Raw genomic sequence first — 24,452 nt, forward strand, 5'->3', positions numbered from 1 at the left:
CCCGATACACGGGTAAGTTTACTAGGAGGAAGCAGTGCGTGGTCGACTGATTTCCTCCCCTCACCTCTGAATGGGCCACCGACATGAAGGAAAGTGGGACTTTGGTGTGACGAGAAAGATTTCAGTGGGTAGGGACCCAACTGGGCCCAGAAAAAACAGGCTGGGCCGGGCTTTCCAATAGGCCCTGGCTCGGCCCGGGCCCGAAGAAAATCTGTGTTACCCGGTCCGGGCCCGTGCAGTGCTCTAAGGCACGAGAGGCTCAGAAGCAGGGAATCACGCAATGCTGTCTGGTGGAATGCAAACAAAAAAAAGAAAATTGGATTTTGTTAAGCCCATGATTGTTGCAATTGTTAACTTCAGTGCTTCATAACCTGGGACTTCCCTTTATATACAACTCAATAAATGTATTACTATGCTGCAAGAAAACACAGAAATAAATTTGATTTCGCTGAATTGCACTAAAATTCCTGCAGCTATTCTCAGTCGTGGCTCACAGCATGATGCGCTATTTTTCTGGTCCAATCGCCGAACCTGCCTTTAGGAACATTTTTTCACTGCAACTTGGACGGGAGTGGCAGGAATTAACAGATTTTTCAGCCTTATGTACCTAAGCAATCTGATGCCATCTTTGTTCGTTTAGTTGTTTATGCTGACAGAACTAGTATGCACAATGCAAGAGCAAGAGTCACTGATAGCTTACAAGGTACTGCCAAAGTTGACGAGGAAAGGTGTTCAGCATATGCCTGATGAAGCACCATCGCCGAATACACTGCACCACTGGATACACTAACAGCTGTTCACGCAATAGACAAGAAACCATAAAGAAGCAACCATCTCATGTCATTAAGCAATCCATGCTTGAAACAACTCTTTATCTTATTTTGCACTACTACCACAGGGTAAGTACATAGGGCCCACCGTTATCTATGGCACCCTGTTCTATAAATTAACATAATTTTTCATGCCTAGTCTTTGTGCTTTTGCCACCACTGCCTTGCCTGCACTGATAGCAGAACTGCAAGATAATGCATTCAGTAATGCAACAACATTCCAACCCACATGATACCAAGGCACCCTGTGCTCACTTGCATGCGGCGGTTCACATCCTGCATCATTGCCCCGTGGTCGAACATAAGCTTGAGGTTCTCCGCTTCAACTTTCTGCAGCCAGCGGAGGATCTCCTGGGGTGGTTTGCGGAGTAGTTCTTCATTGCTGGGTCGACCCCTAGGTGTCGCCACGGTGGCCATGCCCTGCGGATCGGGGCCGCTCAATGGCTTGGCCGCTGGCGGCTTGTCCCAACCTTCTGGACCCTTGGCTGTGTTCCGGATCATTCATGGTCTGGAGCTGGAGACCGTTTGGTTAGTTACCAGCCGCAGCTTGCTGCTAGGAAAAAGAATTGGGTGCTTGTGTCAGACACGGGCTACTGTGCAGTTTAATGCACTTCCATTCAATCATGAGCTGCAAAGCCCCTGAAATTTAGAAGCCTGCAAATTGTGGAGTCACCAGTGAGCTGGCAAGAGAACTGCTCAGGACTCCTTACAAGGCATAGGGCACTACTGACAGCTGACGCCAGATCTTGTATGTGGTAGCTGTGTCTGCAATCCTCCAGTTAGTTACAGGAAAGATGTCAAGATTTCAAAATAAAATGTCACAACTGCCATGGCTGAAGAATTTTGGGTAATCTTTATTCTGAAACCAGGCCAGCTTCTATGATAGGCATATGGTACTATCATATGTGTGGGTCACATGTTACGACAGTGTTGGTCTATGTTTTAGGGGAATCTCCCAAGGTGGAATATATTTGCAATAATCAGGAATTGCTCCCTTGTCATGTTATGACAGCAACATGGTAAGAAGAAAATGCAAGAATTTGTGCCATTCAGCACATAACTTCTCTTTAAACAAGTGGCGTGTTTTGTGAGCACTGTGATGACAAAGAGCTTCAACAAATGACTCTGCAAGTGTTATAAATAAACAGTTCTTGTTAGTCATTCATGCCAAGTCACCATTACAAGCGTATAACTCAAGACAGCAGAACCAAGCAGCATCAACTACTGTATGCAATCACTGCAAAGTTTTTCACTCCACGCTTTAGCAGGTGCAGACAGCTTTCAGTTGCCTCGGATTTTTGTGTACTGGTGAAGGCACGCTGCAGGGAGCTAAACAGTAAAGTTAAGTGTACCCAATGTTTACTAACCTACATCGCACTTGTAAATTTACCGTCACGAAATGAACTCGCACAGAAATGCGAGACCTGAGAAAAATATAGGTGTAATACACAGAGTTCGCAACGTTATGAACAGGAGAAAGATGTAATTCTCCTCAGTCTTCTACAAACGATAATCACGTGCTAGATGGTATACCCGCGAGCAAGCAAATCCTGTACGTATAACTTTTTGTGAAAGGTACAAATGTAACGAGGGCACCAAACTCGACGCAGCTGTCACTGCGCGAAAGTAGCGGCAGACAGTTCACTGGCAAACACCTCAGAAAGGGACCGAAATCGGCCTTTGTCACGCGTTTTTTGCAGTACACATGGGGCAGACGGCCTAAAGCGGCGATCCGGATATTGTGAAAAGCATACGTGAAAGCAGGAGACGCCGCGGTCGTCGAGCAGAGCGCGTCGGACGGCACAGGTCACTTCGGTTCAGGTTTGCGAACACGCGCGTACTTACTTGCCGCACCGCCGCCGGCTCGGCGTAATTGCTCCTTGGAACCCCCGGTACATTTATTGCTTCTTCACAGCTTCGCCGCGACAATCTCTCCCATCGTGGTTTTCAACATCGCGTGTACCACAGTTTCCAAATTCAAATAGGTCAGGGAGACCCGGCAGCGTGAGGAACCAGCGCGCAGCATACGAGTTTGAAATAGTAAGTCCAACAAATAAAAGCAAAAGCGATCACGCTCTCCGCAGCCCGCTTCGCCGAACTGAACGGTGGGGGTTATGCCCCGACGCGGGGAACTTTTGACACCGAGGACCGCGCCTTCAGAACGCGACACCTCGCCAACGATGATGGGGGGGGGGGGGGGGGTGCAATGTCGCCGTGAGGTTTGCTGCACAAACCGCAATAAACAGTGATCGCGACCACCACGAGTTGTGCCAGCCAGCAACAGGTAGTAAGCGAGCGAGCAGAAAAATCTCGTCGCGCGCCAAGGGAGAGCGGCGGCGGCACAACAACGTGTCACGAACGGTGCGCCGAAAAAAAAACAGGCACGATCAGGTCGCTACCAAGTACTCGAAGCGTGCGCACTGGAATCAACGCCGATCGACAGCTACACGTGACTTACGTGTCTCTGAAGTGTCCCGCGGTTGCGTGAGGTTTTCGATCCTATTCGTGTATTTACATACGGTCAACATGGCAACGAAACGTAAACAACAAAAACGAAGGTATGCAGCTGTTCCGTCCAGCGTGCAGCATTAACCCTCGTCTGTCAGTATAAGTTCTTACAGAATGTTTTGTCATTCATTTTAGAAGTGCACACAAAATATTTCCAACTGTTTTTACAAAAACTGGTTCTTATTTTGTGCAAATAGTTTTCTCTTTCTTTGCAAGGGGGTGGCTGTGGCTGACAGAACGGCAAACATGGCGTCTTCTTTTCTTCTTCTTTTTTTCTTCGCGAGAGCCCGGCAATTTGACTTGGGGTCACGCCGTCATCGAAGCGTGTGGCCTTGGGCGTCCAACTTAAGCCCCAGTTTGCGATAAATCGTGCGCTGGACTTCGTGGGTGCTCTGTCCAAAAGCTAGAGAAGCGGCATGCACCACACTTCCGAACGGCACTTCCCCGCCAGCCGCTGCAGGCGGGTCCGCATCCTTCGCACATCCTTCGCGCGCTACAGCGCGCTAAATCACCGCTGATTTTTGTCAAGGACAATGCTGAAAAAGCGGTCGTGACGTAATTACTGCGGATAATCGGAGTAAAAAATAAAGAAATGAAAGAGAAAGCTGAATGATCGGTGTCGATCGTGAAAGAGAGAGACGAAGAGCTGCCGGGTGCTCGATCGCGGAGGCTGCGAGTGCGGCGGCCCATTTGATGCCATGGACGACAGTAAGTGGCAGAGGGGCCCTCATTTCTGTTTTCACGAAGCGTTCCCCGTTGCGTATGGCGCTCTGTCTCTCCCTTTCAGCGCAGTCCACCGAGCAATCCCAGTCGCAGCTTTCACAAGCGTCAGCGTAAGTATTCAGCTTACTAGTATACCTATTTCCGTTCTGCGATAGGCGACGGGTGCCGAGCTTCTGTGCACGACTAGCGCAGAAGTTGAACGAGCGTCACACGGTCGAAAGCATGCGACAGTGTTGCAAGATAATTATTAGCACGTTTAGAGTTTTCCATCGCACTCGACAGCGTGGGTGAACAAACTACGGCAACTGAAAGTAGGCTGCCATCATGTCAGTGACTTAAAAAAACAGTCGAACAAAAATGTGAAGGTATTTGTGACTCCTGCTTTGTTAAGTACTTCGTTAAATATCGGCCGTGGGACGGCCTTCATCAGAAAGCCGTATATATATATATATATATATATATATATATATATATATATATATATATATATATATATATATATATATATATATATATATATATATATATATATATATATATATATGTGTGTATGTGTATGTGTGTGTGTGTGTGTGTGTGTGTGTGTGTGTGTGTGTGTGTGTGTGTGTGTGTGTGTGTGTGTGTGTTGGGTTTAATGGCACATAAGCAGCTAAGGCTATCATGCGCCAGGCTCAAGGTATATGAACACTTTTCTGTAGGCGGGAGGAAACATGGTTGTGTAGAGGACTTAAATTGCTATTTCGTTCTGGTAGTAATAAGAGAAAGAAGAAATTTTATAAATGGCTAAAAATAAACGCTTTCAAGAAGGTCAGATAACCTCAGTAGCCATCCCTGGCTGGGAAAAGATCCTGAGGCTCCCAACCATTCAAATAACCACCTCAGCCCTCTTCTCATGGAATGAGAAAATGGCTGAAATGCATCTTATTTTAAAGCAAAGCTGTGGATCAAAGTTTACAGTTTCTGAAGAACACCTGCTTCTTTTAAAAAGCTAAAAACGGAGGATATGTTAACAATGGCATTTTCGCCTAAAAGCAGCGCTGTGTGTAAAGGTATGTATTCATTATAAAACTTCGTAAAGTGCTTATTTCTTAGTTTTTCGAGTTTTGCACAAGAGAATAAAATATGGTTTATTGTTAGTTCGTCTCCACATCTTTCACAACGAGGTTTGTCTTGTTTCGTTAGTAAGAATTTATGTGTAATGTGTGTATGTCCAATGCGGAGACGACATAAAATTACTTCAATAAATCGTTCCTGGTGCCTACAGGTCTTCCATTCACCCAGGACAGGTTTTACAAAGTGCAGCTTGTTGTTAACCTCGTTGTCCCAAGAAGCCTGCCATTTTTCTCTCAATTTATTCTGGACTGACTTGATGCAGTCCTTATGCGGTATGCTCACGTGACTGGGAACCCAGCAAAACTTTATTGTATGTCCTTGTGAATCAGCTCGTATTACATTATGTATTATGTTTCCTATTAAGGGTTCAGTTGCAGTTCTGGGGTTTATTGCTGTAATTACGCTGAGGGAGTCACTGAAGATAACACTGTTCTGTATGTTTTTCTTCAATATTTGTTCTACAGCTAGAGCAATGGCGTAGCATTCTGCTGTAAAGATTGAAGCGCACTGAGGCAGCCTGACTACTTTTTCCCATTTCCCTTGCACTATCGCGCTCCCTACATAGAGTGCTGTCTTAGATCCATCTGTGTAGAAATCTGTGCAATTCTTGTATTTTTCACTTACTCCAAGAAACTCTATATATGGCGTTACGGAAGTAGGGTTCTTCGGCTTCCGCAGGGAAAAGGTTGAGTGAAGTAGGCACTTCTTCGACCGCACCGCGGTCGAAACGTCGACAATACAGACCTCTGTATTTAGCCTCCTTGGACATAAGCGGTGCATACGGCAACGTGAACAGAGAACTCCTGTGGAACATATTAAAAGATGTAGGTATCGGTCATGAGGTAATTGATTTTCTACGGGAAATATACCGAGAAAATAATGTTGAGATTACATGGGAAGAGATAAAGTGCAACTGCCGATGTGCACAAAGGATTAAGGCGAGGTTGTCGTCTATAACCGCTGCTGTTCATGCTTTATATGATAAATATGGAAAGAAGGCTACAAGGAGGCAATCTTCGTACAGATCAGGCGAAAAGGTTGTTGAGCAACGGCTACCGGGTTTAACCTATGCGGATGATATCGTACTGTTCAGCAGGTAGCCAGGAAGATTTGCAAACTCTGGTTAATTGGTTAATCAATTGCTTACAATACAATGCTATGAAATACCCCGAGTGTCCGAATACAAATATCTCGGAGCATGGCTAAATGAAGGGCAGATGTACACGGAAAAGCACGAACAGTCTATTATGGCAAAAGGGCGAAGAGATGCCGGGAAAATGAAACATAGGACATTATGGAGGTGCAACAAATATGAAGTAGAGAGAGGTATTTGGAATGGAATAATGGTGCCGGGGCTTACTTTCGGGAATGCGGTTTTGAGCTTAAGGACAAAGTTCATGCGAGATTGGAAGTAAATCAGAGAGCTATTGGAAGATTAGCACTACGTGCCCACGGGAGAACCACAAACGAGGCAGTACAGGGGGATGTGGGCTGGGCATCGTTCGAAGCCCGGGAAGCTGAGAGTAAAATTCTATATGAAGAACGCCTGAGGAAATTGGACAATAACAGGGGGGCAGCCAAGGTATTTAAATGTCTATACAGATAGAGCGTTGACTCACGATGGCGGAAAAAAAATAGGAAACTAACCAGTAAGTATGCCAGACACGAGGACGGAGAAAGAAAGAGCATTAAACGATAGGTTAAAAACGCGGCAGGCAAAAGTTGGATAGATTAAATGGAAAAAAAGCATAGTATAGAACACTATGGATACTGGAAAAAGCAGATCAGGAAGGGAGCATTCTAAAATAACTCAAGAGGCAGTGCCCTCCTTTTTGAAGCTAGGTCAGGGTGTCTTGGAACGCGCAGCTACAAAAAGAAATTTAACGAAGATGACACATGTGCCGCGTGTCGCAAATGCGTAGAAAAAATAGAACAACACCTCATACTAAAATGTGATGGTATCCATCCGGTTGTCGATACAGGCACATTCACTCTTCCGGAGGCCCTACGGTTTAGAGATAATCTGCGGTTTAAGTTAGCAAAAGGCGATAGGCACATTCACTCTTCCGGAGGCCCTACAGTTTAGAGATAATCTGCGGTTTAAGTTAGCAAAAGGCGATTGGAAGATTGGTGGCTCAAAAGCAGAGCGGTGACATATAAGGTTAAAGGTGTAGGAAAACGTATTTAAAGAAAATGGCGTATCTTAATAAGAACTGACAACAAAGTTAAACAAAAATAAAGGGGGGAAGCGAAGCATGGCGCACCCCGTTTCTTCCTCGTTCCCTCCGCAGGGTGTCTGACACCCAGCTGCTGGACTCGTCGGTCGCCAACGAGGAGCTGGGCAGCAGCATCAGCGGCGGCGGGGAGCGGCGGCAGGACGCGGTCATCCCGGACTCGGCCATCTACGTGGGCGGCGTCTTCGTGGCGCTCGTGGTCGTCGGAGGCATCTTGGCCGTCGCCATCGCGCTCAGGACAACCACGTCGCGTGCGTCCCACCCCTTCTCAGGGAGGGCCTTTCGTGTATAGCTGACGTCACGCGCTAAGCGTCGCTTGTATACAGTGCCACGTGGATCTCCGCCGCGCTTTCGGTTCTGCAGCCACAGTGACGTCAGTGCAACCCATGCATACGTCTTGTTATCCAGCATCTCGTCTGCTGTGCATGGCAGAGGAAGGGGCTCCTTGCTCGTCTAATCGGACGGGGTAATTTCCATGCTGTACACAATTTCTATAGATCAGACATAGTCTGTCATCAATATCTTTTCTATAGACTGTCCGTAGGATGTAGACTATGATAGTTTATGATAGTCCTATGACTATGATAGCCCCCCCAACACACACCACACACACACAGCGCTGTGCGCTGCCGAGAAGCCTGAAAGCCGTCAGGGTAGCGGTCGGGGCTAGTTGGTTCCTTTTTTTCTCCAGCGAAAAGCAGATCGACAAAGGAGGACGTGTGAAAAAGACAGCACAAGCGCTGACTTACAAGTAAGTGTTTGTGTTGTCTTTTCCATTGTCCCCGTTTTCTTTGCGCTGCTTGTCCTGAATGCCGCGCCTGTCTTAATCGGCGATTACAACACCAGCCCGAAAAGGCTTCGTGTGTGTTGCCTGCTAGTTTCACGCATTCTGCTCATTTCAGCTCGTCCCTGAGTTGTCCTTTGACTCGTCTCCATTCAATACAGGCTCACTTCGTCAGTAATGAAAAAGGCGGTGATGTTTAAACGGGAACCCCAGCAGGTGTATCCTCTCAACGTAGCCGTAGAACAGTGTGTCCGGCATGGGTGCCCTCGCGAGAGCTGGACAACTGCCGCGGAGGCGAGCCGCAATGCGAGAACGCTCGTGCGACGAGACTTCGGCTCAGGCCCTATGTATAAACGGTGGTCGACGCTGACCCGAAGCCCGTCACTGCAGCTTGCCCCGGTAGCATGCAGCTCGTTTCTATCGCAGGACTGGACATCCTGGGCACGGGCCTGCCGCTCGCCAAAGAAGACGACGGTGAGTGCTGCGAGCCGGAACCGTGCGCGCATCTATTAGCAGCAGAGAAAAAAAAAAGGCGAGGCATGTTCCCAATGTCATCAAAAAAATCGACCGTTCGCGGTAATGCCATTTAAGACGAGAAGCGCGAAAAAAAAACAAAAACACGGACGCAAGAAAGACGAAGGACAAGCGCCGTGTGTTTTTTTTCGCGCTTTTCGTCTTACAATACATTACAAGCTAGCCCCCACCCATACCTTACTAAGCGGTAACGCCAAGTTGCCTTCGCTGTATGGCTTTGCTTTTCCAAGGATAGTGGCTCTGCAGATTCTGAAAAAAGAAACTGTTTTACGAACAACAAAACAAGACGAAGACAGAACAGAGAGCGCGACTTGACAACTGATCGTTAATGGAGCGCGATTCCCTTTTTTAAAGCGGGTACACAAGTGCCTCCTGTTGGGTATAGAATGATTAAAGGGGGAAAAATACCCCCTGTAAAAAAGGAATCCTGCTCCATTTAAGATCAGTTGTCAGTTCGCGCTGTGTGTTGTGTCTTCGTCCTGTTTCGTTGTTTGTAGGAACTTTAGCGCGGTCCTTGAGGATTAAGCAAGAAGACTATAAGGAGTAAGAGTTAATCGGCACTCACGTGCGATGGATGTTGATGGGCAGGGTTGATCAATCATACAAGTTAAATATCGTTCGAGTAGGCTTTTATCTCTCGCATGCTTTCATGGTAAAATGTACCACAGCTGCAATAGTTGCCCTCGATCAGCTGCGATCCTTGGAGCGCCAGTGGAGAGTTTCCGCCACTGCGCATGCGCAGACGGCCCCTCTCCGCCCGTGGTGATGCCCGGCGGCTCCGATAGCAGGGGCGACGACCCGCCCCTGTCGTCGCACGACCACGAGCGGCCCTCCAACCTGGGCGCGGGGGTCGAGGACACGCCGGAGACCAGGGCCGAAGAGCGGAGGAACACCCGGCCACGTGCGTGGTGTGAAATCCCCGTTGGGCGATGTCTCTTGACCAGTTGGCATGATAGAAAGAATGGAGCCGAAAATTTTAAGATTTAAACAATGAAATTGATTAGAAGCAACAAAATAAAAAAATAATTGAAAATAATAATACTACAGGATAAAAGACAGAATCCGTGTCTGCGAAGTGATATATGCAAAGAGGAGATTGCATGCAGGTCACTGAAGGGACCCATTAAGGCGGACCTTCATAAAGCTTCGGTAATATCGGTACTGAGAGTGATGTCGACCCCACCTGATGGCCCTGAGTCACTAGCTGAAGGCGACCTCTTGGGCTCGTGCCGCGACCCGGACTTGTACTTACGGATTTGAGCTGGCCAGCAGGGTCTCCCGCTTATGCGAGTGTGCGGGGCCGTCCCGAAAGATGCGTTCCGTCGTGGCCACATTTTGAGTAGTCGGGCTCGAATTCGTCTGGGTTGATGTGGTGCATTCTTACCGGGTTTGGGAGACGAATTTCTGAAAGGCGAAAGCCTTACTAGCTTCATTACGAGGAGAGCCGGCGGCGTGTACTCGCAGATAGTACAGAAAATCCCAGCGATGACAAGAAAAATAGGGCGCCGTCGTCATGCGCCCTTAGGATGCGCACGGCAAGCGAGCGCCGCAGTTGAATGAATGAATAAAACTTTATGAGTAAAAAAAATAGCGAGTGGATTCCTCAGTCCGCGATCCCATTGGAGATGGCCGCCTGTTTCTCCCGTTGCACCAGTGCTTTTCGGTCTTCCAGGCGTGAGCTGGTCAGCATCCCCTCCCGCTGCCCAGTTGTGGTCTTTCTGATGGCTCCCGGTGTATCTTGGCATATCCACATCATATGAAATATATGCGAGTATTCCGCACAAAATAGACATTGATCTGAATATATCGAAGGAAATCGGATTTGGGGGAAAAGATGAAGGAGGGGCAGGAACATCTTTTTACAATATATACGGCGGCTTCCAGTTATGTCTGGCGGTTATTATGTTAAGCCAAATTCAAAAACTAGTTTTACTTATGCAGCTAACCACGGGCAAGCTATTTCATTGCGCACAGCTAGGCTCACAAATCCGTCTGAATATATGAATGAAAGATCACTTGAAAATATAAATATAAAGCAATTATTTCTTAATGATTTTTTTTTATAGGTTAAGACACATGACACTTTGTGCCCCAGCAGTAACACCTTATAAATGTATGTGAGGTCGCGTTCTCGAGTAAGGTATACCGGCGCTCTTGAATTGCGAATTTTCTTCTACAATGACGTTTTTAATTTTATTTATTTTTATAACCGCAGACATTCTTCTAATTTTTGTAAAAAAAGAAACATAATTCTACATAGTGACGTTCAAAAATTTACGGGCGGAATTGTTACCTGCACCATGCGAGATGAAATAGAAAGAAAAAAACAAAGAAAAAGGAGAGCTGCTACATGCCCTAAAAAGGCAAAGGAAACGCTCAAGGAGAACCGTGCTGCAGGTGTGGAGCAATTTAGCTCTCTGGGAATTTGCTTTCTTGTGTATATAGATGCTTGTGTATATAGATTCTTGTAATCTCAAATGTGCAATTTTTTTCTTTTCAATGCTACCCGACTTCGATGTAGTTACACTCAGGGAACATTTTTGCCCGCTTATTTATTACATGCCAAGGAATGCAATGAACTAGGATTACTGAAATCCACTGATCACTTTTGATGCTGTGGCATGTTATCTGAATGGTCATGCTTTCGAAACGCCAATTTTAAAATACGCCTTCAGCTTTTCTGCGATAACTGCCTGCGAACCTATTACAGCCTCTTTACAGCCTCTTTTTTTCAGTTCTCTGTAGTGCTAATAGGTGGACCTGCATACATTCAAAAGCATTATACTGTGCATAATTTTCTTGGCGAGTTATCACTGATGGCATAAGAGGCAAGCTTACCACTTTTCAAGGAAAGACGTTACGATTAATAAATCACAAAACATTTTATCGAAGCTTTTTACCCACTGGTGATATTAACATGTTGTGCCTAACAATTCCAAATAGTAAAATAAACTTAATTTCATCAGCCAAACATTTTCCCTTCGAGAGTGGTGTCCGATCTTAAATATTCGCCAAAGCTTGCTTCACAGCATTATTTTCCTGCGCTTGGCTGAAGCCAAATCTTTGTTCCTTCTGGCACGTACTTTGAGGCGAACCATGGCCCCAAGAGAATGTACTTCAAGAGAACAGCATGCAACAGCTGCATCTTAACGGTGTGGACAGAAACGCGGAGGCTTACGAAAAGGGTTCAGCTCAAGTTAAGGACAACGCAGCCAGCCAATGATAGGTGTAACGTTAAGAGACCGGAAGCGGGCAGAGTGGGTGAGGGAACAAACGCGGGTTAATGATATGCTAGTCGAAATCAAGAGGAAGAAACGGGATTGGACAGGGCATGTAATGAGAAGGCAAGATAAATGCTTGTCCTCAAGGGTAACGGAGTGGATTCCAAGAGAAGGGAAGCGTAGCAGGGCGCGGCAGAAAGTTAGGCGGGCGGATTAGATTAGGAAGTTTACAGGCACAGAGTGGCCGCAGCTGGCAAAGGACAGGTTTAGTTGGAGAGACATGGGACAGGCCTTTGCCCTGCAGTGGGTGTAGTCAGGTTGATGATGGTGATGATGGCCTGCAAAGGCAGGCTCTGAAACGTTCATGCCTCTAACAAACAACTTTGTTGTTCGCAGCGAGAGGGCGTCATACAGAAGCCAGGCGAGCGAACAAAAGTAAGCAAAAAATTATTTTTTATTCGCCCTATACCCAGTTCCCCAAGAAAATGCCTTGAGCCTCCCTTTTGAAATAAACAGCTCATTCATTCATTCATTCATTCATTCATTCATTCATTCATTCATTCATTCATTCATTCATTCATTCATTCATTCATTCATTCATTCGCCCTATAGGGGAGGGATATGCGAAATTCTAAACGTGTGCTTTCTCGGTGGACATTGCTGTCATAACAAAGATGGCGGAGGTCTCTATAGATACAAGTACTGCGAGGGCTGCAGGACAGGCGCCGAGTGCGTGGATGGAATGCACGAAACGTGTCTCGCGAGAATCAAACGAGAAACTAGTCCTGCCTACTTTGTTGCAGCTGGAAACGCATGGTCGACCACTATATAGTTATACGGCGCCCAGTGTTACGCGACAAAAGCGCATTTGCAGAATTTCGTCTATCCCCATTTCATCACGGAGCGTTATGAAATGCACGGTAGCAGTGGGCTCATCACTTTCATAGATGTCGCCTGGCGTGATTTTTTTTTTTTTGCACATTTAGAAAACACGCATGCGTGCTGTGTTGACGGTGAAGGAGGTCGCTGTGAAGAGAAGAAAAATGGAGTGACGTCAATGTTTTTGGCTCATTGTAGCTGATGGCGTCACGATGAATATGTTGACTGCAGTGGCGACAGTGCTCGACGTCACAGAAGAAACCATTATTGAAATAAATGCCTAAAAATTGACATTAGATACCTTTGCAATGCTGGTCATTGGTGTGAAGTGATGTCGGTCAATATTTTCACGTGTTACGCGAACATCAGCCTACAATCTGTGCGGGATGTTTATTCTGTTGAGGAAAATGAATAAATTAATCTTTGCTAAGGAAGTGAACAGAGAGGCCGTCGCGTCACACGCAGCAAGGATAATTTACCTTTGAGGGCATACAGTGAAACGTCTTTGAAAAAAAAAAAACAACCTAGCTGCATCTCAGCCGTCCCGTAAGGAGAACCCTTGCCCTCCCCTTCCGAGATCTTCTGGTCTTCAGTAACGGACTGGTTACTTAGGGATTCTTGTTGGAATGTACACAGATTGAGTGGAGGATGCGCTTACACGTCAATGCGTGCTTTTTTCTCCTCACATGGTCTGCCTGGCGCAGGTTGTTGGGGGAAGTGCCAGTGCGATCTGATGTCACCTTGCTTTGTTGTCGAGTCATGCTGGTGCGCGTGCGTACGGTGACCAAGTGAGATACGCAATGATCATGATACAAGCCGCCGCGGTGGCTCAGTAGTTATGGCGCTCGGCTGCTGACCCCAAAGACGTGGGTTCGATCTTGGCCGGAGCGGTTGAATTTCCATGGAGGCGAAATTCTAGAGATCCGTGTACTGTGCGATGTCAGTGCACGTTAAAGAATCCCGGGGGGTCGAAATTTCCGGAGCCTTTCATTACGGCGTCCCTCATAGCCTGAGTCACTTTGGGACGTTAAACAACAATATACCATAATGATACGTAGCGGCCAGCTCTTTTTACCGGTTCGATGACCAGCGCCACCTAACACGTGCTAGTCAATCCAGGGGCTACTGTACGGGTATGAAATTCTTGAAATCATTCGTGTTCTTTCTCAGTTACCCCCGACTAAGTTGTGTCGTTGACCTGGTTTTCCTCACTATATGTCGATTTATTTTGCTCCAACACTATGGTCTCATTTTGCTGTCGTCCACTACTGCCCAATTTAGCTCGGTGTTTAGTTTAAGCCCTATCATTTTCCGCGGTGGCTGTGGAAGTGTCATGGTACCCGTCCACATTTCGATGGAAGCGAAATGCAAAACGCGCCCATGTGCTGTGCGATGTCAGTGCATGTTAAATAACAACGAGTGGTCGAAATTAATACGGCTCCTCTCAGCCCCTGTGAAGTATGCCAAGTAGGACTTGAGAATAATGACGACGGCGGCGATGCTCGGGGCCGTAAACCATTTGAAACGGGTCGGCACCGTGTGTGGCCAGAACTCAGTCTGTGGCCCATGACGCGCCTCTTTTCGGCAGAGAAAGCGGCACGCATCACGAAGCCCGTGAGGAGGAGGACGACCAAGGCTGAGGCGGAGGAGACCGCGGCGGAGGAAGAGGTCAGCGACGAGCCGGAAGGGTGGACGACGGCAGCAGAACGTGAGCTGTGCTTGTGGGGAATGGGAATTTGGCTGGTTCTTTTGCATGGTGAGGGAACAGCGCAGGGATGAGACCACTGAAGGACACACACGGAGGCTAGGATCGGAGTTCAGACACTTTCAGTGTTGTCTCGTCTCCGCGCTGTTCCCTCACCGAGTGGGCGCGGCTTTACACTGCGAATCAACTAGCGATATGTATCAGCCGGCGTTATCCCAGAGCAACGACGCGGTCTTACTGCTCGAACGCAAAGTGGAATGAAAAGCAAAAGTAAACGGTACGAGTGGAACCCGGCCGCATTTCGATGGAGGCGAAACGCAAAAAGGCGTCCGTGTGCTGTGTGATGTGAGTGCACGTTCCCCAGGTGGTCGAAATTATTCCGGAGCCCTCCACTACAACACATATCGCAACCGAAACGAGACGGCACACGCCAAGGCGCGCGAGCTCGCGAACCGCGCCGGCGGCCGTCGTCCATGGGACAGCACCAAAGACTGTTTGACCACATGCAACGAAATTACCAAGGCCCTCTGCCTGGCCCGCCGAACCTTCCCTCCGCCCAACGACAAGCTGGACAGGGCGCACGCGGTGGCCCTGAGACAACTGCAGACGCTCACGTACCCCAACCCGGCACAATACCACAGACTCTACCCCGGAACATACCCGACGAATATATGCAAGGTCTGCCACACTGCTATAGCAACTTTACCCCACATGCTCTGGGACTGTAGCAAAAACCCTGACGGTGCTAACTCCGGAACCCTCCCGCCGCGGTGGGCCGCTGCCTTGCGCAGCCCCAGTCTCGGTGACCAACTCTGGGCCGTCCAGCAGGCCCGCGAGGCGACGGCGAGGCAACACCTCGACGTCCCCACGTGGGAGACCTAAGGCCCCGTCTGCGAAAGCTCTGCAGGACTTTTGAATAAAGTTGTTACCAACCAACCTCCACTACAGCACCTCTTTCTTATTTCACCCCCTCCTTCGTCCTTCCCTTGTGGCGCGGTTCGGGTGTCCCCCGAGCTAAGTGATACTTACTGCGCCATTTCGTTTCCTCAAAAGACAAATTTTCAATTTTTCAAATGGGTTTTTTGAGCAAAGAAAACGACGCATCAACTGTCTCACGTACCTCGGTGGACACCCGACCACGCCATAGGGGAAGGCAGGAAGGAGGGAGTGAAGGAAGAAAGAGGTGCCGCAGTGGAGGTCTCCAACAAGCCAAACAAGAGAGAGACAGAGCGCAGGGAAGGCCATAAGAACTGACGGCCGAATAAAAAACAGAGCGTCAAGAAAATAACATTCATTGCTCAAAGTGTAAGGTGGGCATGAAGTACGCGGCGGTGAGGGTGATTTTTCTTGAACACAAAGGGCATTGGATCAGGTCAAAATAAAGCTGAAACTAGAGACGCAAGAGTGCACATCTACATCGTGGCAACGTGAGAAAATAGCATTATAGTGCGAAAATTCGTCGTTAGTGGATCCCTTCCGCTCCTAGGGGTCCTCGTAGCGCTCCACTTCGCGGACATTGTCGGACAAGAGGCCTCCCTTGAGCCAAGCCGAACGAATGTGCGCCAAGGGGGCTGGCCCATCCAAGTAGTAGTGGTTTTTTGAAATATTAATAAAAAGGAAGGATGACATTTTTGCTAGCCCCGGCATCTGCCATCGATACTGAGGCACCTGAACTGGGACAGCGGAAATAAAGGATAGCAGGCGGAATGGAGAAATGAAATGAAAGAGGTGAGGGGACAGGAAGAGAGGATAGGGGGAGAAGTAATACACACAAACTATTTACACAATAAGAAATATGTCCAGGTTGTGCGCGTGATTAGTTCATGATACAGCACCTAAGTACCCCAATTTTCTTTTTGGTGTAGTTAATTTACATTACATGCCGCAATGACGTTTGAGTCATATTGCTTACTTATGTTCACAGCTTACCTGATGTTTCAGTCACTTTTGGATTGAGCAGCTCTGTGTGACTTCATGACATCTCGACCAATCCGGATTTTCTCTAAACTCCAACTATACGACGCCGGGCTCTCCGCTGAAGGGGACCCTTAGCGCTCTTGCGTTAAATAGACATGTTCTGGGAAAGGACTCTCGCACCTCGGAAGAGCCGCTAACGAACTACTCCACAATGCGAAATTTGAGCGCAGCTTGATTTGAGGCATAAAACTTGGAAGATGCTTCAGCTACCGTTCAAGCTACTGTGCCGCTTCGTCGCACAAGGCTGTCGCACTGAACGGACGCGTACAGCGGCGCGATGCAAACCTTGGCGGCGTCCTCTTTTGTGTTTGCTGTTCGCTTCGATGGATGGATGAAAATACTTTATTTCAGTGTCAATCAATCGAAGGGTCTCAGGACTTTGTCCTCTTCCCTCTAGCTAGGCATCGGCCTGACGATGTTTCTTTGGCCTTCTCGGTTGTGGATCAGAGCCTCCCATGAGTCTGGTGTGCGTGTGTTGTCTTTGTAACGTGGGCATGTCCAGACCATGTGTACCATGCTCACGCATCCGTCACAGTGTTTGCATCTAGCATTGAATTACCCTGGATATATATTTTATATAAATCCATGGATTTGGAAATGCCTCGACCTCCAAGGTGTCTCCTCATTTTTACCAAGTTTGCTATCCGCTTGCGGATATCCCTTTCTAGTCAATCTGTAGTATTGCGCGATTTCGCGATAGGTGAGCATCCTATCCTTTTGTGTTGCTATCACTTCGTTTGGAGGAGAGCTTGAGCTCGTCCGGCAAGTGAGTCCTCGGGAAAGCTCGTGTGATCCATCATATCCTCGCAGGGCTTGATGGGCGGGTGTCCAGACCATTTTCCCGCCTCCACAATCCTAACCTCTTCTGCAGAGACTTTGCCTCTGCTGAAGTTGTGTAGAGCTCTCTTCGAGTCACTAATAACCAATTTAATTCCTTTCTGGACTGACGCAAGAGCTATCGCAACCTCCTATGCCGCGACAAGAGATCCACCGCTTACAGTTCAGCTTTTATGCTCTTGTCTTCATCTGCCACCACAGCCTTCCGATGCCGGCACTCGGCTGCGTCCGTATACACCACGCCCGCCCATCCCCCGCACTTATTTTGCGAGGCTTCCGCTCGATCCCTTCTCCTCCCTTCAGGGAAGGCCGGATTCATGTTCTTGGGAAGTGGCTGAATCTTGATCTTGTCTTCTATATCACCGAGAATGCCCGCTCTTCTTCCCTGTTCGCACTCGCTTGTGAGGCCTACCTTGTCCAGTATACCCCTTCCCGTTTTTGTCTGTGATTCGTCGAGTGTGTTTCAGACTGCAAGCTTCTTCATCTTTTCGGTGGACGCGGATATCGGCAGTACCAGTGCTGTCTTCGTGCTCTTGCGGTTGAGTGCACCCAGTTTTCTTCTTTGCTGGGTTTCAGTTACGACACAGTATGCGACTGATTACAAATGCCTGTGTCAGTCTGAGGAGATTTGCATCTCTCATGCCAGCGTCCTTGCTGTCTATGCGCCGAATGAGTCTGCATGCTTGCTGCGCGCTGCTCTCCAGCCTCGCAACAGCCTCAGTGTTTCTTCCGTTTTCCTGCAGTCAGAGTCCCAGAATGCGTATAGACTGCACCCTGGGAATGCTGGCTCCCCCGACCGGTATATCGTGTTTGGGTTCTGCCACCCTCCGCAGTTGTCCGGAGGGCCTTAGCACTAGCAGTTCCGATTTCTCCGCCGAACACTGCAGTCCTTTGCTTTCTAGGTACTCTTCTATCACGTTCACTGCTTGCTGCGAGGCTTCCCCAATATGCCCGTCGCTGCCCTTGTCTATCCAGAGCGTGATGTCGTCTGCATACAGGCGCTTTCTATCTTCTCGGGTCTCTTCGGGAGGCCTATCATGGCTGTGTTAAAAAGGATCCGAGACAACACCGACTCTGGCGGGGTGCCCTTGCTGCCAAGCGTGATATCCTTTAAGGAGAGATGTGTGCCTCTCTCCAGGTGAGGAAGATACGGATGTAGTTGTACATTCCCACATTAAGTTCGTGCAGATTTTCCGGAACCTAACCGATAGCGTCACCTTTTTCTAAATGTCTCTATTAGCCCTGCCAGTCACACGCAGACGCTGCGCAAGCCGGGAAGGAGCGCTTAAGAGCTGCGTTCTAAAACACGCACGTCGTAGGGATCATGCGCTACTTAATGCACCGAAACCTTGTAGCGGACGTATATCGAAGCCACTTCTGCTCAAATAAAATGAAAAATAACAGTTACAAAGCGAAAGTGAGGTATTTAATTTCCTTCCATTTTAAAATCATTTCTTCAAATTTTTGGTTTCCCTTTGCAGCGACTACCCGCCGCCGGGCGACGACCAAGGGCCGCAGCACCAAAGGGAAACGGAAAGAAGGTGCTGCGCTTCATTGCACATGCTCACTGTAGTTAAGGCTGGCCAAGCCTAAATTGCGCCTTACCAAAAAAAAGAAAAACAGCGTTCACCGTGACCGCCAGGTTCTGCAGAGTGTCTCAAAACAGAGCACGTGTTTCAGTCAATACAAGAGGCGTTAAGCCGTTCAGGGTCCCCAACTGAACTGGGTGAAGAGGCGGCACCTGGCAGGCTGGAAAAAGAGCTGACTGCAGGGAGGCTGACGTTCGCTCCTTACCCGCTCTCCTTGTGCTGCCGAAATCGGTTGCGCGGCTCGCAGGTGTGAATGAGAGGCGCCGCTGTGGCACGGACCTGTGTGCGAGCCCGAGATAACGTTGCACGAGCAGCGGGCGATAACCAGTGGCAGAGGGGTCTGCATCGACCAACAGGAACCATTGTCCGACAGTAAACACTTAGCGCAGCCAGATATAGCAATAAGTACATGCATACACGAGGGAAGTATACTCTGGCACTCTAACTATAGGTTTCTTTGATGTAATAAATTCAATTTCTGCTTTGGCTGCGGCGAATGGTAAAGTGTAACCGCCATGCTCTGATCTCATGGAGCGGATCGCAGTGCGTACAAATAAAACCAGCGTGAACGAAAATAGCTGTTGCTCACTGCATTCCTGTGTTCAGCGCAATTTATCTCGCTGCTTCGTCAAGTCCGCTGGGAGCGGCAAAAGTTTCAGCACCCTAAAGTCTGAGGACGGTCGGATGCTCTGAACACTCGTCACGAGAAATGGTCAAGGTGAAACTGGGGCGGGTTTTAGAGGAGAGTGGAGGGTTTCACCATTCCCTTGCCTGGGTGGTAGTCCTCATTCAGGGACACCATTGGCGGTAGCCGCTGTCCGCGCTCTTTGGACCAGAGCCCTCTGGGACTCCAGGTCCAAGCAGCCGGACAAGGTCGCCTCCCAGCCCTCTCTCGTCGGCTTATTTATTCTCTCTATTTGCGGATTTTTCTGGCAGGCCCATACCATATGATATGAGTCCGCCCACGTCTCACATAATTTACAGTACCCCGAAAAAGTCGGGTCTATGTGTTTTAGAATCGCAGCGCTTAGAAACGACCCCGTTTGCAGCCTTCTGAGGTGTCGTTGCTCAGTTCTATCCAGGCCCTTGGCGGGCTCTGGGAACGTCTGCCTACTGAGGCGCAGATATGCTGTACTAATGTCCGCACATGCGGTAAGCGGATTCGGTACAGGAGCCCCGACAGAGTCTAGGATTTCAGCGGAACTCCGGGGAAGAGACGCTCGGGCGGCTGTTTAAGCAGCCTCGTTCCCTTCTATTCCATGGTGTCCGGGCACCCACTCCAATTGTTTTGCTCCCTGCATTGAGCTATGTTGCGCGTTCGCTAAAATTTTGCTGGCAAGCGGCGCTATTCTTTCTCTTATATAATTTCGACAGGCGTGTTGAGAATCAGAAATTATGTGCGTGGCGTCGGAGTGAGTGGCTGCCAGCGCTATCGCCACTTCCTCGACTAACGCAACTTTAATAGTTTTCCCCGACAGTCCATCCACCTCCTTTCCTTCGTGTATGACCGTGACGGTACAGATGCCCTCTTGCGTAGGGCCCGCCGCGTCTACATAATAGGTGCCATTTTTGCTCCCGTAATACTTCTGTATCGCTCTACCTCTGGCTTCTCTCCTACCTTGATTGTGCTAGTAGTTTCTCTCTCCAGTCCTTGGGAATGTCCCCTCTGTCTTCTGTTGTTGCTGGCAGCGCTATGTGCAGATCCTCGACGACTCGTCTACCAACTTTGGTCGTCGATAACCGCATTATTTGGCTTGTTTGGTGAGCTTCGAGTAGCTCTTCCAGCGTGTTATGCATTCCTAGGTGGAGAAGGTGATCAGTGGACGTCTTGGAGGGCTGTCCAAGCGCCTTCTTGATGGCCGCTTTGACTATTACGTCTAATTTCTTCTTGTCGCTCTGCCGCAGTTTGAGGTAGGGCACAGCATATGTCATTCGGCTAATGACGAAAGCCTGCACCAAGCGTAATGTCTCCTTTTCCATGAGTCCACCGTGCTTGCCAGATACCCTGCCAGTCATCCTACTGATTTGCTTGCACGTGGAATTTAGTTTAATCGCTATGGCATTATTACCTTTGTTGTTGATTCGTAGCCCTAACACGCGGAAGTTTTCTACCTCCGAGACCTGAGTTCCATCTATGTATATTTGAATTTTGCTAAATTCACGAGGAATCAGAACAAAATGTATGGCGGCGCCACACTGCAGTGGCCACCGACGAGCATCCGGAACGCCCTCCCCAACCACCGGTCACACCAAAAGGCCGTGCGCACTCACGCGGCAAAGGAGAGGAGGAAAGCGCTGACGAGCAGCCACTCGAGGAACCTGACGAGGAACCTGCAAAGGAACCTGCCCAGGAGCCTGCCCAGGAACCTGCCCAGGAACCTGCCCAGGAACCTGCCCAGGAACCTGTGGAGGAACCCGCCGAGGAACCCGCCCCGGACCGCAGTGGCAATCGTGTGCCGTCGACACGGTCCGTAACAAAGTCCCGCAGCAAGCTCAGCCCCCGAAGAACGTCGGGTGAGCTGCGTAACACTTGAAGAGGCACAGTGTAGCGCGGACATCAGAAGAGGATGGAGCACGGAGAGAGAGAGAGAGAAGTGACACACACCACAGGCGATGGCTGTCAACCGGTTATCTTTGCGGACTTTCGGCGAATTAAAAAGGATTGTACACTAAGCGATTGTGCAGTAAGCGAAAGATAAGCCACTTTTTGATTATATGGTATGCTTCGCAAACTGAGCGAGTTCGCTGCTTTTTGTAGTGTTTGATAATGCGACATCCTTCGAGTCTTGGAACGCAGGCGCAATTTTTGCAGTGCAAAATTCTGAAATTTGCGAACTATGCGTTATAATCGAAAAATGCGATAATTATGCCTCAGCCATCCATCTATCCAGGTCTCGGATAAAGAACTGGCCTATCGTAAATAGTGGACAGTGTCTGTTGGTTTCCCGAAAGGCAATAGTGATGGCCGAGAATCAGCGTCTGTGTGTGTCAGTTCTTTCTCCTGTACTGCCTTTGCGCTTTCTCACTCTTTCCGACGCGTGCCAAGCAAATTCAGTGCTTCATTAACTAAGACGATGTGGAGAGAGCTTGATGAGGGAGCATACCCTAGGGGTTTATTTGACTAATTAACCACATTAAAAGGTCTAAAATGGCCACTTGAAACTTCCAAGAAAATTGACAGACGATTACGGTAGTCGATATTGCGAAATTTGATCGCAGCTCTTCGCATGGCAGCTGCCACCACTGGCACTTTACGCTCCTAGCCACCCTCCGGGAGCTTCCCGTGGCACATCGCTGTGCTACTGCCTGCCAACACGCCACCTGTCAGGGGGCTTAATTGTTAAGCCGATTACGCTGACTATGAACGCAGGAATGGGCGCCTAAGAGTTGCGCTCTAATAAAACATAAGTGGCACTAATTAATACCAAGTGGAAGCAGTTGTACTCCACTTGTTTCAAGATGTGCACCTCCAAACAGTCTCTTTGGACTGGGTTGGCTATGACCCTTTTCTCACATGACCAACGAGTCGCACCTATCCCATGCGTCATGTGTGACGACAGGGGGTCATGTTGTTACCTTGTGATGGGATGACGTCGTTTCATGCCAACGACGGCGATATCTTGGGGGTGGGGGAGGGGGGGGGGGGATTCAGTGCGCGCTCATGCGTTGTCTCATCTAGAAAAACCTCTCAGGAGAATGTACTGCACAATGAACGTATTCACTGCCGCAGCGGTGGCCCAGTGGTTTGAGCATCCGCCTGCCTCGCATACGGAAGGTGCGGGGTTCGATCCCCACTGTCCTCGGCTGCCCACCGGTGATACAATGAGTACAAGCTTTCTCCTGACCAGTTAACTGCTCGGTTTCTAGCTCGGGTGAAATTCTTGTTACGGGATCGCTGACCCCACATTGTGTAAGAAAAATACCTTGTGTCATGGGGCTCTCTGACCCAAAAAACTCGGCGCCATGCAAAGACATAATAATAACTGCTATCCTCACTTATTCACTTTCCTTCTCTGCACAGCCAAAACGGAGCGCCCGACGTCACAGCCGACCACTGTGGGCACAACGAGCGCAGAGAAAGTGGCCAGCGTTGGAAGCGGAAGGCTCCCGGAATGTAAGCTGGGTCGAGCTCCTCCACTGGCAGCTGAACAGCGCATGCCTGCAATAATCACCGCGGCACCGAGCGTGCTGAAACAGGAGGCTCCGTTCGGAGCAATCTGCGTTCCGCTCTATTCTCCAGTGCCCTCCCGAACAAGATGTGCTGCGCACATAGGCACAAAAAAAAAAAAAAAATTGGCAGTGGCTTAGCTCAGCTATGCCAGGATATACGTAGCGAAAGCTGTAGTTTTCCGCTGGTTACGCATGTTGTCGAATTTGTTGTTGTGACTAAAATGTGAACCATTGAAGAAGTATTCGGTGTGACACATTGTTTATTAAATTGTTTTAACAGAGATAAACACTGCCCGTTGATCGGTAAAGTAACACGCATTTGTCTCAATGCTGCCTAAACAGTATTTAGACTGGCTACTTTCTCTCAGGTACACAAGGTCAATCCTTCCGGTCCAGGATCCGGAGTACACAGGTTCGAACCCGACTGCTGCGTTTCGATAGAGGCGAAACGCTAATACGCCCGTGCGCTGTGCGATGTCAGTGCACGTTAAAGATCCCCAGGTGGTCGAAATTATTCCGGAGCCCTCCACTACGGCACCTCTTTCTTCCTTTCTTCTCTCAGTCCCTCCTTTATCCCTTCCCTTACGGCGCGGTTCAGGTGTCCGCCGATACAGTGAGACAGGTACTGCGCCATTTAATTTTCATTTATCCATTCCATAAAGGAAGGGATAAAGGAGGGACTCCCGCAGAAAGAGCGGCGACGAAGCGCGCGGTGCACCCACTCCTCCTCCTTGGTTGCAATGGTAACGGCGCATGCGCACAACTGGGCTCTAGCATGCACCGCGAAATGCTCGACTGGTAGCCTAGTATAGCTCCCGCTACAAAAAACGATAAGCAGCTTGAAAACATCGCGCTACATGTAATAGACATAGCTCACGCAGGTATATGCCGACCGACAGATGGAATATATTTCGTTGCGTTGCTGTTAGCACTACCTGAAGGCACGGACAGGGCTACTTGAAACCGAGTTTTCGCCAATACATGTACAAGCAGAAACGGGAGAGACTATATAGTTCTTTTTGTAGCGATAGCTACATTACGGTAACATTCCGAGCCTTCAGCGCGGTTTGCCACGTGGTGCAGAGCAGCTGCTGGCGGAGCGGCGCATTGGCTGATCATGTGGTTCGTCACGTGGTTGGTCACGTGACTAGCCACCTGGTGCGGAGCAGCTGCTGCTGCATTTGACTGCGCAAGTTCCACTCGGCCAGCTGTACCTATCGCGTCACTCCGGGTGTAACCAGAGCTAAACCGCAGCCAGTTTTTTTTAATTCCTTTCATATATTTATTTGAGTCTTTAGAGAAGTACAGAGAAAAAAAATCTGAGGACGACCAGAAAAGAGAAGTTTTG

The 24,452-nt window shown here is 48.8% G+C and overlaps 2 protein-coding genes across 9 annotated transcripts in view; one reads left to right on the forward strand and one right to left on the reverse strand.

Annotated features, from left to right (window-relative positions):
- Positions 1 to 3,414, reverse strand: part of LOC144133583 (coiled-coil domain-containing protein 85C-like) — a 31,374-nt gene extending 27,960 nt beyond the window's left edge. For 2 of the 7 annotated variants that reach the window (XM_077666775.1, XM_077666770.1), the window contains exons 1-2: positions 3,289 to 3,414; positions 1,086 to 1,380 (exon numbers count right to left, since the gene is read on the reverse strand). In XM_077666775.1, coding sequence (XP_077522901.1) covers positions 1,086 to 1,331 — 246 coding nt within the window. In that variant the 5' untranslated portion in view covers positions 1,332 to 1,380; positions 3,289 to 3,414. Of the gene's footprint in view, positions 1 to 1,085; positions 1,384 to 2,584 lie in introns of all 7 variants that reach the window. The other 5 variants (XM_077666776.1, XM_077666774.1, XM_077666772.1 and 2 more) reach the window with 5 other exon arrangements.
- Positions 3,415 to 3,783: 369 nt separating this feature from the next.
- LOC144135547 (uncharacterized) overlaps positions 3,784 to 24,452 on the forward strand; it is a 37,831-nt gene continuing 17,162 nt past the window's right edge. The window contains exons 1-10 of one of the 2 annotated variants that reach the window (XM_077668188.1): positions 3,785 to 4,046; positions 4,126 to 4,171; positions 7,466 to 7,659; positions 8,619 to 8,666; positions 9,469 to 9,627; positions 12,344 to 12,382; positions 14,415 to 14,534; positions 18,827 to 18,886; positions 21,137 to 21,448; positions 22,956 to 23,048. In XM_077668188.1, coding sequence (XP_077524314.1) covers positions 4,037 to 4,046; positions 4,126 to 4,171; positions 7,466 to 7,659; positions 8,619 to 8,666; positions 9,469 to 9,627; positions 12,344 to 12,382; positions 14,415 to 14,534; positions 18,827 to 18,886; positions 21,137 to 21,448; positions 22,956 to 23,048 — 1,081 coding nt within the window. In that variant the 5' untranslated portion in view covers positions 3,785 to 4,036. Of the gene's footprint in view, positions 4,047 to 4,125; positions 4,172 to 7,465; positions 7,660 to 8,618; positions 8,667 to 9,468; positions 9,628 to 12,343; positions 12,383 to 14,414; positions 14,535 to 18,826; positions 18,887 to 21,136; positions 21,449 to 22,955; positions 23,049 to 24,452 lie in introns of both variants that reach the window. The other variant, XM_077668189.1, reaches the window with a different exon arrangement.

Source organism: Amblyomma americanum, chromosome 5 (assembly GCF_052857255.1).
Source record: "Amblyomma americanum isolate KBUSLIRL-KWMA chromosome 5, ASM5285725v1, whole genome shotgun sequence".
Lineage (NCBI taxonomy): Eukaryota > Metazoa > Arthropoda > Arachnida > Ixodida > Ixodidae > Amblyomma > Amblyomma americanum.